The sequence below is a fragment of the Rhyacophila brunnea genome, unplaced genomic scaffold (assembly GCF_057557595.1).
Source record: "Rhyacophila brunnea isolate RB1 unplaced genomic scaffold, BYU_Rbru_1.0 scaffold_14, whole genome shotgun sequence".
NCBI classification, from domain to species: Eukaryota; Metazoa; Arthropoda; class Insecta; order Trichoptera; family Rhyacophilidae; genus Rhyacophila; species Rhyacophila brunnea.
The window spans coordinates 8,819,672-8,835,011 of NW_028232796.1; the positions used below are offsets into that span (position 1 = coordinate 8,819,672).

General features: G+C 33.7%; 1 protein-coding gene across 1 annotated transcript; it reads right to left on the minus strand.

Annotated features, from left to right (window-relative positions):
• Positions 1-6,371: 6,371 nt before the first annotated feature.
• On the minus strand, positions 6,372-14,919 carry LOC147075583 (uncharacterized). The gene is made up of 2 exons (XM_085942350.1): positions 13,173-14,919; positions 6,372-6,463 (listed from the first exon to the last, which is right to left on the minus strand). Exons 1-2 carry the CDS (start codon positions 14,917-14,919, stop codon positions 6,372-6,374), a joined length of 1,839 nt encoding a protein of 612 aa, XP_085798476.1.
• Between the last annotated feature and the right edge of the window lie 421 nt (positions 14,920-15,340).

Here is a 15,340-nt window from a genome sequence, read left to right on the forward strand (position 1 = left end):
CATTCCAATTTAAATTTATCGCAGGATTTCTTCTTAATTATCGCATTTGAACAATCACATCCACTCCTTTTTGTCATTTTTAGGGGGTACGTTTTCTATACCTAATTAATAAGTATAATTATTGTACTATAATATGTAACTTTCCAAGCAATCGTATTATTCACTTGAATTGATTGCTTTCTTTTACAATATTTTTGTGTGAGGACTGTGCGGGGGATGAAAACATGTGTGTGGAAACATTGTGGTAGGTGTGCTCGCGCACACGCGCACACCTTAGAGGGAACATTGGCCATGACCTATTCTGGGTTAGAACTGTTTCGTCTAAACTTAACAGTCTACCTCCACCCCTCGCTACTGAAAGGTAGTGATAGTTATTGATTATCTTAGAATGCAATGTAGTAACCTATTCAAAGTAAATTAATATTTCATTAAAATTAATTGAAGTAAGTATCACTATTTATTTAAATATGAAACAGTCGCCATTTTCTATAAACAGTTTACCATATTGCATTCAGTATTTAGTATGTAAAGTATGACCAATAACTAGCACTAGGTACTTTAGAAGTTCACAGTTTCGTGCTAAGGCCTGACTATTTATAGTCAATAATGGGCCTTGCTATATGCCAGTGGTCTTCAAACTTTGTCGACTCACGGAACCCTTAGAATTATAAGTTTTTTTCGGGGAACCCCATCCCATCCTTAGAAAATATATAATAATTAAATAATTACATTTTTTTTTTAAATTTGTCGAAGTCTAGGTCTATTTGTCGATTTATTTTGACTCGCAGAACAGTTTGAAGATCATTGCTATACCTATGTCATATAAACGAATATGACAGGATATAACATCGAATCATACTCAGTTTCAGATCTAACTTGAGGTCTGAATTGCAAAGAAAGCGTCTTATTTTGAAAAACGCACATACCGCTAGGTATATCAATTACTGTTTTCAGTATGTAACAATTCAATGAATTGACTAGCCATATGGATCATAATTACATGTGTGTTTTCTATTCTTTTAATTAGACAATTGACATGACTACAGTGCCACCGCACACTAAACCGTGTCGGGAAATTTGTACGTATGCAGTTCGCCTTATCACTCTTCATCGTGAAATGTTGTATCAAAATATTTGGCCGTATATTAAAAACCGCCCAACATCTTTGGGTCATATATATAGTATCTACTGACATAAAATTTATGTCTACATAAGACACGGTTCTTGTCGGTTTACGCTTTACAGAAAGCCAGCGGCAAACAAATTTTGAAAATAGCCGATATACGTACTGGATTATTTGTTTGGTTATGTTAGGTTTTAATTCTTGAATTCATGAATTTTGTCAAAATCAGCTATGAAAATTGAATTGATGTTCATATTGAATTACATTGAAGAAAGCTCACGGCGAACTGTGCCACGGTTAAATGTTTTGCGTACAATTTACATGTCACCGAAATTTTCAGGGCATATCCGTCGAAATATTAAAACTTGTGCCTAAAAAGTGGACGATATATTTTTGAAAACTACGACCCGGCACAGTTTTATTTAGCACAACATCACTGATGTTTCCTCATGTTATGCTGACATATAATTATAATGTGTTATCATTGTATTCCTGAGAATCTGACAATTGGAGATAACTTCAAATTAACAATTATATAATTAGCATATATTATTTTTAGTCACAGCGGAAGCCTGGATGACAAACTTTAGATAACACTTCCTTGCGGTCTATGAAATGGTTTATCGGCCAGCATACCAATTCAGAGTTAATTGTTAATTAAGTTAACCCAACCGTTTGTTATCTAAAATATATTGATATGAAAACATTAAATATTAAAAAAACTACATTAAAATTAAAAATGTTAACACTAAGATACTAATTCATAGTATCGAATACTCAGTAGCGAAGGGTGGAGGGTATGCTGTTAAGATCCGACATAAATAGTACATACAAAACATTGTCAGTCAAACATATCTGTTTTCATTGAACTAAGACAATAATATTATGTAGATAGCGTGTGTTAGTTTTTTAAAATTCAATTGAACCCTGCATAAGTCATAGTAGATAATATTCGTAAAATATCTGTAAAATAGTACCATTAAACCATGCATAATTTTATATATTTTATGAATAGAAGAATATTTTTTTATCGATTAAGCTGTGTTATATACAAGGTTTAATGAATAAAAAAAGCTAATCAACACCATCTGTAATATGTATTTTTAATTCAACAAAAACAGATAAGTATGTGCACTATTTTGTCGGATCGCCAATTAATAGCACACCTAATCTATTATGATTTGGCTTAGGTAGGGGTTTTTTTTAATTCCTTCTGCATACAATTAATAGATGCTGGATTCTACAACCAAACGACACAAGATCTGACATCTTGTTAGTGCAGGTACACATATTGTTTTTCAATTTGTGTATGAGTCAGAGTATGGACCTAATAGGTTGAGCAAGTGGCTGACATCCATTTCTCGTAAAAACAAAATTTGTTAATAAAAACCTCCACTCTGTGGAAGCCCATATGATCCTATTAGGATCGGACAAGGTCGAAAAAAATTGCCCTCCCAAATCTGTGTCTCAATAATTGCAGAAGAGATGTTTCATTTTTTGAAAAGTGCTTCTTGCCATCTCAATCTTGATGTTAATTGAATATACATAATTTGAAAACATCTCATGCATATACGCACTAGAAAAAATCATTTTGTAGAGAAAAAATACGACACCCAACGGGACTTGAACCTGTATCAGCTGGATTCACGCCAGTATGTTTTTACAATTAAGCTACTGGCATGTTATTAAATTACGACGATTTTAACTAGTAGTTGTTAGATGAAATGCTTATCAAATTGCGTTATAATCTTGGCTATCGGTTTTAGTATATTAAATTAAGGTAGGTAGAAGATACTGGTTCAAGTCCTGTCGGGTGACGTATTTTTTCTACAATATATTTTTTTCTAGTGTGTATGCATGAAATGTTTATTCAATATTATAGAATGTTACATTCACAAATCTTGTGTCATATTCGTTGAATTCCTGATTTTAATCTCAAAGGTCTGGGCTCCAGCGTCCATATAGACGATAACCAAGAAAATTACTTGCTCCATTATATTTACAAATCTGCCCTCAATATACAAGAAGACAGATATCTTCAATATTTTGTTTACCAACAACAATAAAAACACTTTTTGGATAGTCTTACTTATTTTTTATTATTTTATTATTTAGCTACTAAGTCTCATCTCAGACTTATTTAGCTGTACGTTTACATAATAACATAGCAAGTACCTACTTGATGGAATTTGAATTTAAATTCTTGGAACAGTACAAAACTTAAATCCATTAGATTTATTATTACAATTAATCATGTAGTATTAAAATTTACATTTTCAAAAATAAAAAATTACAATTTACACTTGAAGCCCAAACTCCCTCAGAAACACTAGACACACTGAAACGCCTTGATATTCGGCTGAGCCAAAAATATCGCAAGATTCAGTGGCAATTGGTAATTTTATTTAATAGTTTTTCAAGAAGCCTCTGTTAATTATCCATCTACCATTAATCATCAATTTTATTAATGATTCTTTATTAATAAACTCTGAGTAAAGATTTAAAATAAATGGTGATAGTACCCGCGTCATAAAATAATATAAAAAAAACGATTGCATAGTTCCTTAATAGCGTTAATTAATTATTCTATCCCGTTGTTATTATTTTATTTAATAACTGGAAGATTGTGTGGATGTATTAAATACTTAAAAATATATAATAACTTATTAATAATACAATAATGGGTCAATGCGTAAAGGATTATAGATATTGCGTCGTAAAACCTAAGATTAAAAACCGCAAAAACTCTGACTAACATAAAATATAAACGCAAACAGATGGCAAAAGTATGAATTATGATATCACCAAATTGATGTTTGTATCTTAATAAAAAAGTGATAAAAACTTTGTCATATTTTAATTTTTTTTATGGCAGGTAATTAAATAATTACTGAGCAATGTTGCCATCAGATAATAATCTTAATTAACATAAGTGTTAAAAAAAATAATATTATTATCTTAGTACGTGGGATAGACGAATAATAATTAGTCTCATGAATTGCTTGTGATTGACTGCAAGACTAAAATAAAGGATAAAGTTGCAATCATCTAGTTCAGGCATCTCCAACTTCAATTGAAGATACTCTCTCTCTTTCTTCTTGGTCGTTCCCTCATAGCTGAAAATCGTAACTACCTTGAAATTATGTAATCTTTTCCATCTCTCTCGATCCTCTATGTCTTATAGGGCAGAGTGAAAGCTGTCCCGATCCATCTATCTATCTATCTTTTTCACTTGGTCGCTATACATTTTTCCACTGCTTTGCCTTCCTTGGAGGTTACCTATAACCACCAGTCTCTCCATGTTCAAAAAACTGCAGAATTCGTCTCACATATATTGTCAAGAGCCGTTCCTTTATCTGCGGTTTCTTGATGATTGACTGGTTTATCCTGTCCTCTTTCCAAGAAATACGAAGCATTCAGCGCCAACATCACATTTCGAAGGCATCTATTGACTTATTTTTCCTTACCCTCAGGGTATATACATGCATAGACACCTTACAAAAATATGAAAAACATTAATATTTGCACAAGCATTGTTTTAGTGGCAATTGAAATTCCCCCATCCCTCCATCTACTATCCAGTATCAAAACTGGCAGTGGTCTACCAAACTCTACCATTGTCATTCTTTAAGTTGAACAGACGTATTACATCTGGCTGAGGATACTCAAGTGTTACAATGTAAACAAGACCACTTGCCTTTCAACATCATAAAAAATATACTCTATATAAAATAAATAATATCTAAATATTCTATACACAAGGCGGCTATCGGTGGCTATCAAGGGTAGTTTATCATATTCATTTGTTAAGCCGGTTAATTGTTACAATAAGTTAATCGTCTGAACTGTCAAAAGTGTTATATTTCAACAGCACTTCTCTTAGCTCGGTTAACGTTTAGAGCGAGATAGACAGTATGACAGTTTAGACGGCTAACTTATTACAACAATTATAATACCTCAATACATAAATATGATAAACTACCATTGATAGCCGCCGATAGCAGCATTTTGTATAGAATAGATACGCTGATCTTCTTTAGGTTATTCACTGCTAGGGTCGTCATATCGAAATAATGAGTATCGATACCTGATATCGGTATATAAAAAAAAAGTATCAGTTAAAAAGTAACTATTATCCTACTGTACCAAGAGACTGATTCGCCACGGTAAGGAAAAATTATCCCGCGGTTAAAAGCGCGGGGATTCACAACTTCTCTTTCTTTCACTCCTACGACAGGCCGTAAGTGATGCGATACGAATCATGTAATAAGACATGGCCACACGGGTTTTCTCATGGTTAATTTAAAAAAATCTTTCTTGTAAACTGGTCAAGGAAATAAAATAGGAATGGTTAAATCTCGTCGATCTCATGTTGTATTACAACTGAATGTAGGTAGATACACGCTTTTTACATTTTACACATTAAAACTTGACTACTACGATGGATGAATGGTTAAGTATACGCGTAAGAAGTTGTGACAAATCAATGTATTTAAATTCACATACTTATAAAAATGAACTTCAAAATTTACTAGTTTTACTATTAACAAATAAAAAAATGTGTACCTACAAAATATAATTCAATCGCTAATAGAAGTAATATTGATTGCTTTTTACTTTACAATAGAATATTATAATATAAAATAACATAAAAAATAAGTATTTGTGACTAACACACAATTGAAAGATAGCATCTTTTAATTATAACTGTATTATATATTGTACTACTTTGCGCGATCGCAATGATTAATGGGGTTATATTTTTTTTATCTTATTTCTGAAAATATTCTAAGAAATAGTTATGCTTATTGTATCGCAATAGTTAGTATCAGTGTGGCATATCAATAAAATAACTTTTAATACACACAAATTTTGTATCATAACCATAGCCCCCACATCCTGAAGCGGGCTATCGGGATAGGATCTTTGCCGGGCCTCCTACCTACCGTTAAGGTTAAAAGCAGTGACGCACTACATTAATGTTTTTCAAATTATGTTTTCGATCAAATTAAGGGTACTTATAATTTGTAATATTAGCGACTTTTAATACATCTACTTTAATTATGTAGTAGTCGAGTATCAACACACAATAATCAAAAATTATACCATACAATCATATAATTTAAAATGTTAATGGTCTAGAAGTATAATAGCACCGCAGGCGACTTTTTTATTATTAAAGCTAATTTATGATGTGTGTTTATCTCACTTTATATATATTTGCTACTTTAATCGTTATTATGTTGTATTACAAAAGACAAAGGTAATGATAAACTTCCTTGCTGAACCAAAAGAAATCCTCATCAACGGCATTCAAATTGATCGGGTCAATAACTATGTCTATATTGGACAACAAATATAATGTCAATTGACGGTAGTATGTATTATGAGATTGCTCATAGAACTAAACTGGAATGAAGTGCATTAAGTCACCTGAATAGTATCTTCGAAAATGACCTCTCATTGTGAATAATTAAGTGTAAAGTGTTGTGCAACAAATGTGTACTGCCAACACTCACGTATGCATGTGAAACATTGACTCTTAATTTAAGAGAAATCCAAAAACTACGGGAAGCGCAACGTAGTATGGGAAGGTATACATTGGGCATAACGGGGAAGATCACAAAAGAAACTAATAGAAACAGACAAGAGATAGAGGTCGCTAAGCAGATAAAATGGACTCGGCGAGTGAACAACCGCTAGACAAATGCCGTTATACATTGATACCCAATAGGCCCTAAAACCAGCTGAATATACGAACTCATGAAATTCGGTAGATTACTTTGCAGCAAATAAATATGGACCGAGAAGAGTGGAAGGAGCTAGGGAAGGCCTTCATCCAACAGTGGATCGACCTCGGGCGATGATAATTATTAATATAATAATAACCAATTATTTGTGACGGTAAACAGGTACCTAGATGGCTTGTTTATATTATAATACATTCTTTTTGTTAGGTCATTACAACATACAACAAAAAAAATAGTGTAGCAGATACATTTATTATAAATAATTATAATACGTAATCTAAATCAACGAAAATCACTTCCCAAACAAATATAGAATTTTACTTCTATTTCAGTATTAATACTTTTTTTTGGCTAAAAATAAAGACGCGTTCGTAACACTTGTTTTGATAATACACAATGAGAGCACGGCGCTATAAATTAGGCGGAGAATAACATTTTTAGCGAAACCTGCAATTAAATACTTAGTATATATTTTAATTTATAGGTCAGTAAGTCGCTGTTTTTTTTTTTTTAATTATAAACATGATACTTTAAAACGTCAAAAGTCGATTTGTCACCATTTAAAAAAACTAAAGTTTAATGATAAAACGTGGCTCTTTTATATATTTTTTTCTAAATTATAACTGTATTTTTTAACCTTTTTCATGTTTTTAGATACATATTGATTATTTAAAATAAAAATTACCAATAAAATGTATTAAATTAAAGTTTTAAAATTCACAGACAAACTAATCATCAAAAGTTTGTATTGAAATATCAAAGAAATAAAAGCAGCACCGTTTGTTTTCTAAAACTTCCTAAATTATACTAATATTTAACTATTTTGTTTTTGGATTTATTTTGAGACTGGATTAATAAACATTAATTACTGCATATTTCGGGACTATTTACAATTATAATATTACTCCGCAAGACGTCTGTCCAATCGTGTCTTCAGATTTATCAGATGTGCGACGCCTTGCTAAGTGGCAAGACGTTAATTCCTTGGCAGACGGATATTACTTTTAAACACAAACTTGCTTAGGCCTTGTACAGGTGGCGACATTTGACTCGCGCGTAAAAACTCGCACACATTCCAGGTACATGTGACCTCATTGGGTCATCCACATGTACTCGCGACGAGACACTTCTCACGCGCGATCGAGGTACAGGTAACTTCATTGAGCCGTCCGCATGCACTCAATTTTACTCTTGCCCATGGACAATAAATCAATCAAATAAATATGTATCCCAACACGAAAATGGTAGCAGACAATCAAAATTTAAAAAAAATTAGTTGAATAAAAATCAATATTATGAAAACACATACTATAGTGTACCTACTTTTACAGTTCGTACATTCTCATCACCGAATCATTTCATCACTACGAGTATATACAGATTTAATCAAACTGTGTATCAATAACGTTACCAAAACATCGGTTTCTATCCTGATATCAACCTTTCCCCACAAACATTCCACCATCTCATTGTATTAGTGTTAATTTAAATTATAATAATTATTATAATGTTGCAGGATTTTTTATTTCATTCCAAAATATTAATCAAAAAATAACATTTGCTTGAGCATTATTTCCAAATGGTTATAAACTGTCTTGCCATCGATTACAATATATTTTTTAAATATACAAGTATACCATATATGGCGTATACGTCTGTATATATTGTAGATATTCTAAAAAAAAATCTCGCAATAGACAATATCATGTCAACAAAGAACTTAAAAAAAACGATAAATGTCAATCAATGATTTCTCAAAACTTGTAATAAAAAAAATAGATATCATGACATTTTAAATTTTGTAAACAATAAATATCAATTTGTCGTTTTATTTTCGTGATTTGACTCTGTCTTTTCATCACTATTAATTTATTATTACAATCCAGACCCGGATGCTGGCTTTTTTGTGTTAATAAAACTTTTTTTTAAGTAATACACAATTTTGCTTCCGCGTCAACAGTGCGGTAATAAATTACAGCTAATGGAAAAACAAAACAAAATTTGGTTGGCATAAAGTCAAAAATAATAGTTTATTTTTTTTGCCTAATACTTATGCAAGCTCTTGCATGATAATGAGCTATATATCGATTGATCTGGCCTTGATTTTTAGGTTATTTTATCACTAGCATCATCAGTGATTTTATTAGTATGGATTTACTACCTGCAGAACCGGTTTTTCATAAGTTACTTGATTCTGATAATGTTCATTTGATTGATTGGATTTATTGCAACCAATATTTTAAAGAAATATTTACTTTATTATTATGTCTAGGGATTGCAATCTCAGATGGAATTTTTAATCCCGAGATCGGCATTTTTTTAATCCCCTTATGTATCCTAATATTTTATGAGTGTATGCAGCCGGCATAATAATATAATGTATATTTGCTAGCTTTTGCTTCACTCTATCCCAACCTTTTTAAAGTAGGGAAAATAAATGGTTGTACCTATTCATCGAAGTTGAGATATTTTTACATGCAAACTACACGTACGCAAGTAGGTACTTCAAAAACACAAAATCCGGGATATAAAAATTTTCTTCCCGTCATTTCAGGACCAAGAAATTAAGTCTAATCAAGAATATATCTCAACAAAAAGTAATGTTTTTTTAGACAACTATCTACCCATTGTCACTTTTTTTTCATTTGATATTCAATCCAAGTAGATCTTCAACACCTCCCAAGGTAGGCGTACAATAAATATTTGGCGATAAATATTTTGTTACCCACTTTGATTATCTGGATCCAAATACACATTGAAAAATAATAATAGGTGAATTAACCACCCATTGAATTTAATCCTGCGAAACAATCACTCATCCTCGAGGGATGATTATCACTTTTTAGTAACCTATTCAAACATCTATTGTCACTTTTGTTCATTTAATCTTCAATCCAAACTGAGCGCCTCCAGAGGAATGTTTAAAATATATTTGACGAGAAATATTTGGTAGCCACTTAATCATATCAATGTCCATATTGTGCAGGATCTAAGTACACATTGAAAACCCATAAATATGTGAATTTACCACCCGTTGATTTTAATCCTGCGAAAAAATCACTCGTCCTCGAGGGATGATTATCACGTTATGCCGTAGTAAATGTTCTTCAAATAATAGTAGACTTCTGCACATCGGAACTAACTAACTATGGGGCTTAACCGCCCCAAGGACATGTCTCCACTACATACTGTCTTCCAACAGATTCATCCAAGACACAATTCTCAAATATTTTGTGTCATTTTATATTTATATTTTAACCATATAAAGCTCTTAAAATGAAGTCTCCAAATCGTTTTTCCCTTATGGTCAATTGAAGATAAGCATATTTGATGCTTGGTTGCACATTTACATAATATGATATTTATTTGTTTATTTATTTACTTAAATATTCATTTATGTACTTTTTGTTAATTGTTTATTGTATGCAGTTATTTATGTAACAGATTTTTATAATATTTTCAATTAATGATATCATTAGCCAACTGCTCAACCTATTAGTTCCATATTTTGGGTACAAACCCATTGATATGACGACATGTGGATCTGCCAGATCAGAATAATTTGAAGCTGGGACCCAATAGATCATTGGCGATGGTTGGAAGTAGGCTGTGGAAATTCGACATCAATACTTCAAACTAAACTTTGTCAGTCTTAAAATTCAGTTAAATCTTGTCTAAACTAAACCATAATAGTAGAGGTGGGCTGTGGAGATCTGACAAAAATAACGTCAGGCTTTGTCAGTCTTACTTATTTGTTTTCATTGAACTAACAATACAAATTACAAATGATTTTGAAAATTCGATTAAACCCTACGAACCAAACCATAATAGATAAAAAATATTCTTCTACTATCTATCTATAGAATATCTAAAATATGTATAATTTAATGGCATAATTTTAGATATTTTAAAGATAGAAGAATATTTTTTATCTAATATCTATTATGGTTTGCTTTATGTATAGTTAAATTAAAATTTAAAACTAACTAATACTATTTAAAATTTGTATTCTTTGTTCAATGAAAACAAATAAGTATGACTGACAAAAGTTTAGTTTTCACTATGTATGTCGGATATCCACAGTCTACCTCCACCCTTCGCAATGAGTCGTGATAACATTATAACCTGACACATTAGCACTCAGCCACCGTGGATGTTAACTCACTTTACCCTATTTTAAGGGGGGACATGCTCGTCGTAGGTCAAAATTGAGTTTTTATTGTATTTTCAAACCATGATCCTGGACACTCCTTAAACGTTGTAGATAATCTATTTATATAATTTTGAAGCCTTATTATCCTTTATATTTATTTTAAACATTTTATGACTGCATAAAGTATTTTTGTTACATAAAATAGTATTCTTTTAAACCTCTCGCTCTAATGTTTTAGAATATAGTCATATTTCGGTACATGAACGTGCAGTGGTGTTAAAATTTTTTACATTTATTAATTCTTAAACGCATTTATAAAACCATTAGTATAATTTATGATGAGATTATTTTAGTAAAATATTTACGATAAAAAATTATATTGATAATCTCTGTGATCCCAAATTTGACAAGAATTAGGCATTTTATTATTCAAAAAATCGGCAAGATTAACACATTTGAAGATAATTTTAAAGATACTTATTATAAGCTATGTCTTTGACCATTCAAATGTGATAAACATCTTATGAATAATGATTGCTTTATAATAATTATTGACCTAAGAATAAGGTAGTGTTTTTTTGAAATACGCCATTTCTTTTTTCATTCCCCAGTGGTTAAGCTACGACATACGGCCGTAGCCATAAATTGACAAACTATAATTGAAGTAGGGAGTAAAATGATATTGACGCGCGTGTTTGAACATGTACCGTTTAAAAAAAAATAAAAAATAAATTCGGTTAGGTACATGGGCCGTTAAAGTTAGATATTTAGAGGGAGGAACCAATATAACGATACTTGTATCCAAATACATACACGTTAACAAATTGCAATGTGCTTTTTGGCCCAGTTGGATCGATGCTTCATTATAAGCAATCGCATTATCAAACTAGCCACATATTGTGATAAATTTATTATTATTATTATTATTATTAAACTGGCGCTAGGGGCCGTTCAGGTCCATGGCCGACTGCACAACGTTTTTCCAGGCATCTCTGTCCAGCGCTCTCTCTTCCCAGTTGACTATCCCCAGCCTTTCCGCATCCCTTTGAATGTTGTCCGCCCATCTCCGTCGAGGGCGGCCAAGAGGTCGAGTGCCAGCTGGTGTGCCTTTGTAAATCCTATAGAGAGTTCTAGATCGTTCAGATCGTACAACGTGGCCCGCCCATCTGAGCCTTCTTGACCTCAGAATATTAGTGATTCTAGGTTGGTATCGGTCGAAGAGCTCAGCGTTTGTGCGGATGCGCCACCGGTGGTTCTCATTGACGGGTCCAAGTATTCTCCGGAGGATTCTGTTTTCAAACACTTGGAGCGCCTTTTCTTGTTTTTCTGTTAAACCCCACGTTTCACATCCATACATGACGATTGGCTTGATGACCACGTTATACACCCGGAATTTCGTTTTGATGGACAGCATTTTGGACCTGAACAGACGACTCAGCGCGAAGTACGCTGCATTTCCACTTCTCAGTCGGTCAGAGAGCTCTAGGGACATTTCATTTTTAGAGGTAATGTTGGAGCCCAAGTACTTGAAGAGAGAGGTTCTCTCGAACGAGGAGTTTCTTATTCCAATGTTTCCAGAGGGTTCAATGCCTCTTGTCATTTTCAAATACTTGGTCTTTCCCACATTTACTCGTAGATTCAACCTTTTCGCTGTGTCCTCCAGAGGAGTGAAAATATCTCTGACTTCTTCTTCAGATTCTCCGAGCACCACCAAATCATCTGCGTAGCCCAATATTTTATGGGACCCATTCAGGGTAACTCCACCTTCTGCTTTCAGAGCTTCTCTAACGGCTTTCTCTAAAGCTAAGTTGAACAGCATTGGTGATAAGGAGTCGCCTTGTTTTAGTCCTGCTGTCACCTTAAAAGATTCTGATATACTACCTTGCATATGAATTCTACTTCTGGATCCGTCCATGCATACTTTTATTATATTTATAAGTTTTGACGGTATTTCAAATTCTTTCAATATATTCCAGAGAGCTTCTCTATCAATAGAGTCATATATGCCGCATATATGCGGTTTTAAAATCTACAAAGAGACAGTGTACATCTTGGGCGTATTCCCATTTCTTTTCAAAGATTTGGCGCAGTGTAAAGATTTGATCGGTAGTACTGCGGTTTCGTCTAAAGCCGCATTGGTAGTCACCAAGAATGTTTTCGGCATATGGTAGAATTCTTTCGAGAATAATGTTCGACAGAACTTTGTATGCAGTAGGAAGAAGAGAGATGCCACGGTAGTTTGCACAGTTGAGTTTGTCCCCTTTCTTGAAGATAGGACAGACCAGTGATTCTTTCCATGCTTCAGGGATCTTTTCTTCCTCCCATATTTGTTGCAGTAGCTCAAGCATGGCACTAAGAAAGGTTTCTCCTCCATGCTTGAGAAGCTCCGATGGAATATTATCGTTTCCTGCCGATTTGTTATTCTTTAAATAACTCAGTGCTCCCATCAACTCTGCCTTATTTGGTGGCGGTATAAGAGGTTCTGCTGTCGCGATTTCTGGCGATTCCAAAGGTTCATCTGGTACAGAGCGTTGAAGTAAGTTTTCAAAATGGGACTTCCATATGTTTAGCACTTGCTCTTTGTTTGCCACTATCTGACCCTGTTGATCTTTGATTTGTAGCGTGCTAGGTTGAAAGCCTCTTTTTTCAAAGCTCACTTTCGAGAAGAATGATCGAGTTTTATTTCGTTTTGCTTCTTCTTCCATCTGCTCAAAATTACTTTTGATGAAGCTTCGTTTGCACTTTCTCAGATGCTTTCGGACATTTTTGCACGTCTCGCTATATCGTTTCTGTGCTTCTTTGCTCTGCGTATTTTGCAGATAGAGCGCTCTTTCTGCTCTTCTCTCCTCCACCATTTGTCGGCAAGTGTCGTCGTACCAAAGGCACTTTACTTTCTTGGGTGCCAGTCCTATCGAGACTTCCGCAGCTTTTACCATTCCTTCTTTTAGTCTCTTCCACCTCTCATCGATACTCCAGGCTTCTCCTTCGGTGAGTTTTCCGATTTGGTTTTTTAACTCTTTTCTGTAGCTATCTCTTCCGTTTGGAGTTGTCAGCTTTTCTATATGGTACTTCACTCTCGTCTTCGCATTTGCGTGGGCTGTCTTTTTAAGTTTTTCCCTAAAGGTTGCTATCGATAAGTTGTGGTCCGTATCACAGTCAGCGCCTCTGTAGCTTCGAATGTTTTCAATAGCTTTATGGTGTCGTCTATCAATTAGAAAATGGTCAATCTGGTTAAAGGTCTTCCTGTCCCTTGAATTCCAAGTCACTTTATGTATATTTTTACGAGGGAAAGTGGTACTTCGGGCGATTAAGTTTTTGGCGCTGCAGAAGAGAGCCACTTTTTTACCATTTTCGTTAGAATGATCATGTAGGCTCTCTTTTCCAATAAAGGGTCTGAATACAGCTTCCTTCCCTATTTTCGCATTGAAGTCTCCTAGCACACATTTGATATCATGTCCCGGTAGCCTGTCAAAAGTCGCTTCAAGGAGATCATAGAAATTATCCTTTTCGGCCTCTTCTGAAGTCTCTGTCGGGGCATGTACATTCACAAGTGATATATTAAACCATCTTCCTTTGATTCTGAGCACACATATGCGCTCGTTTACGGGTTCAAAAGAAAGTATAGCATCTGCTACTTCTCTAGCGACCACAAAACCTGTTCCGAAAACATGTTTCCCCTCTGTGTTTCCGCTATAGTAGATAACATGCTGTCCGACTATAAGTTCTCCGCTATCCGGCCAACGGGTTTCCTGGATGGCGGTAATTTGGACCTTATATTTTGACAGTTCTTCCACTAGGTTTTGAGCTGCGCCAGCTCGGTATAGGCTGAGTACGTTCCAAAATCCTATTCGTAGTCCATTTTTCGGTCCGGGTCGTCTAGAAGCGGTTGCCATATGTCCGAGGCATTGTGTAGTGGTAGTGTAGTAGTACACGATAAATTTATTAGACATAATAATTATACGCTATAAAATATTTTGTTACAAATGAATCAAAAGCTATATTACACGGTGTGCCCGAATCTTCAGATTGCACAATTCTGATATTGTTCACAATGTCATAAATTTTCTTCTTATTATACACATCCGATTTCAATGAAGACGCAGATTCTCAATCATCGGCATAAGCCCGTATTACATCGCACGTTCAACTACAATACTCCGATCCTTTAAACTGTTAAAACCTATGTTTCCCAAACTCTAAATACATATGTATGGAATGGCAAATTTTAGAATAATGCTTGGCGGCCTGAATTTATTTTATAAATAAATAATTTATGTTATTTTATTAAACAATTAAATATTTTCAATACCTATA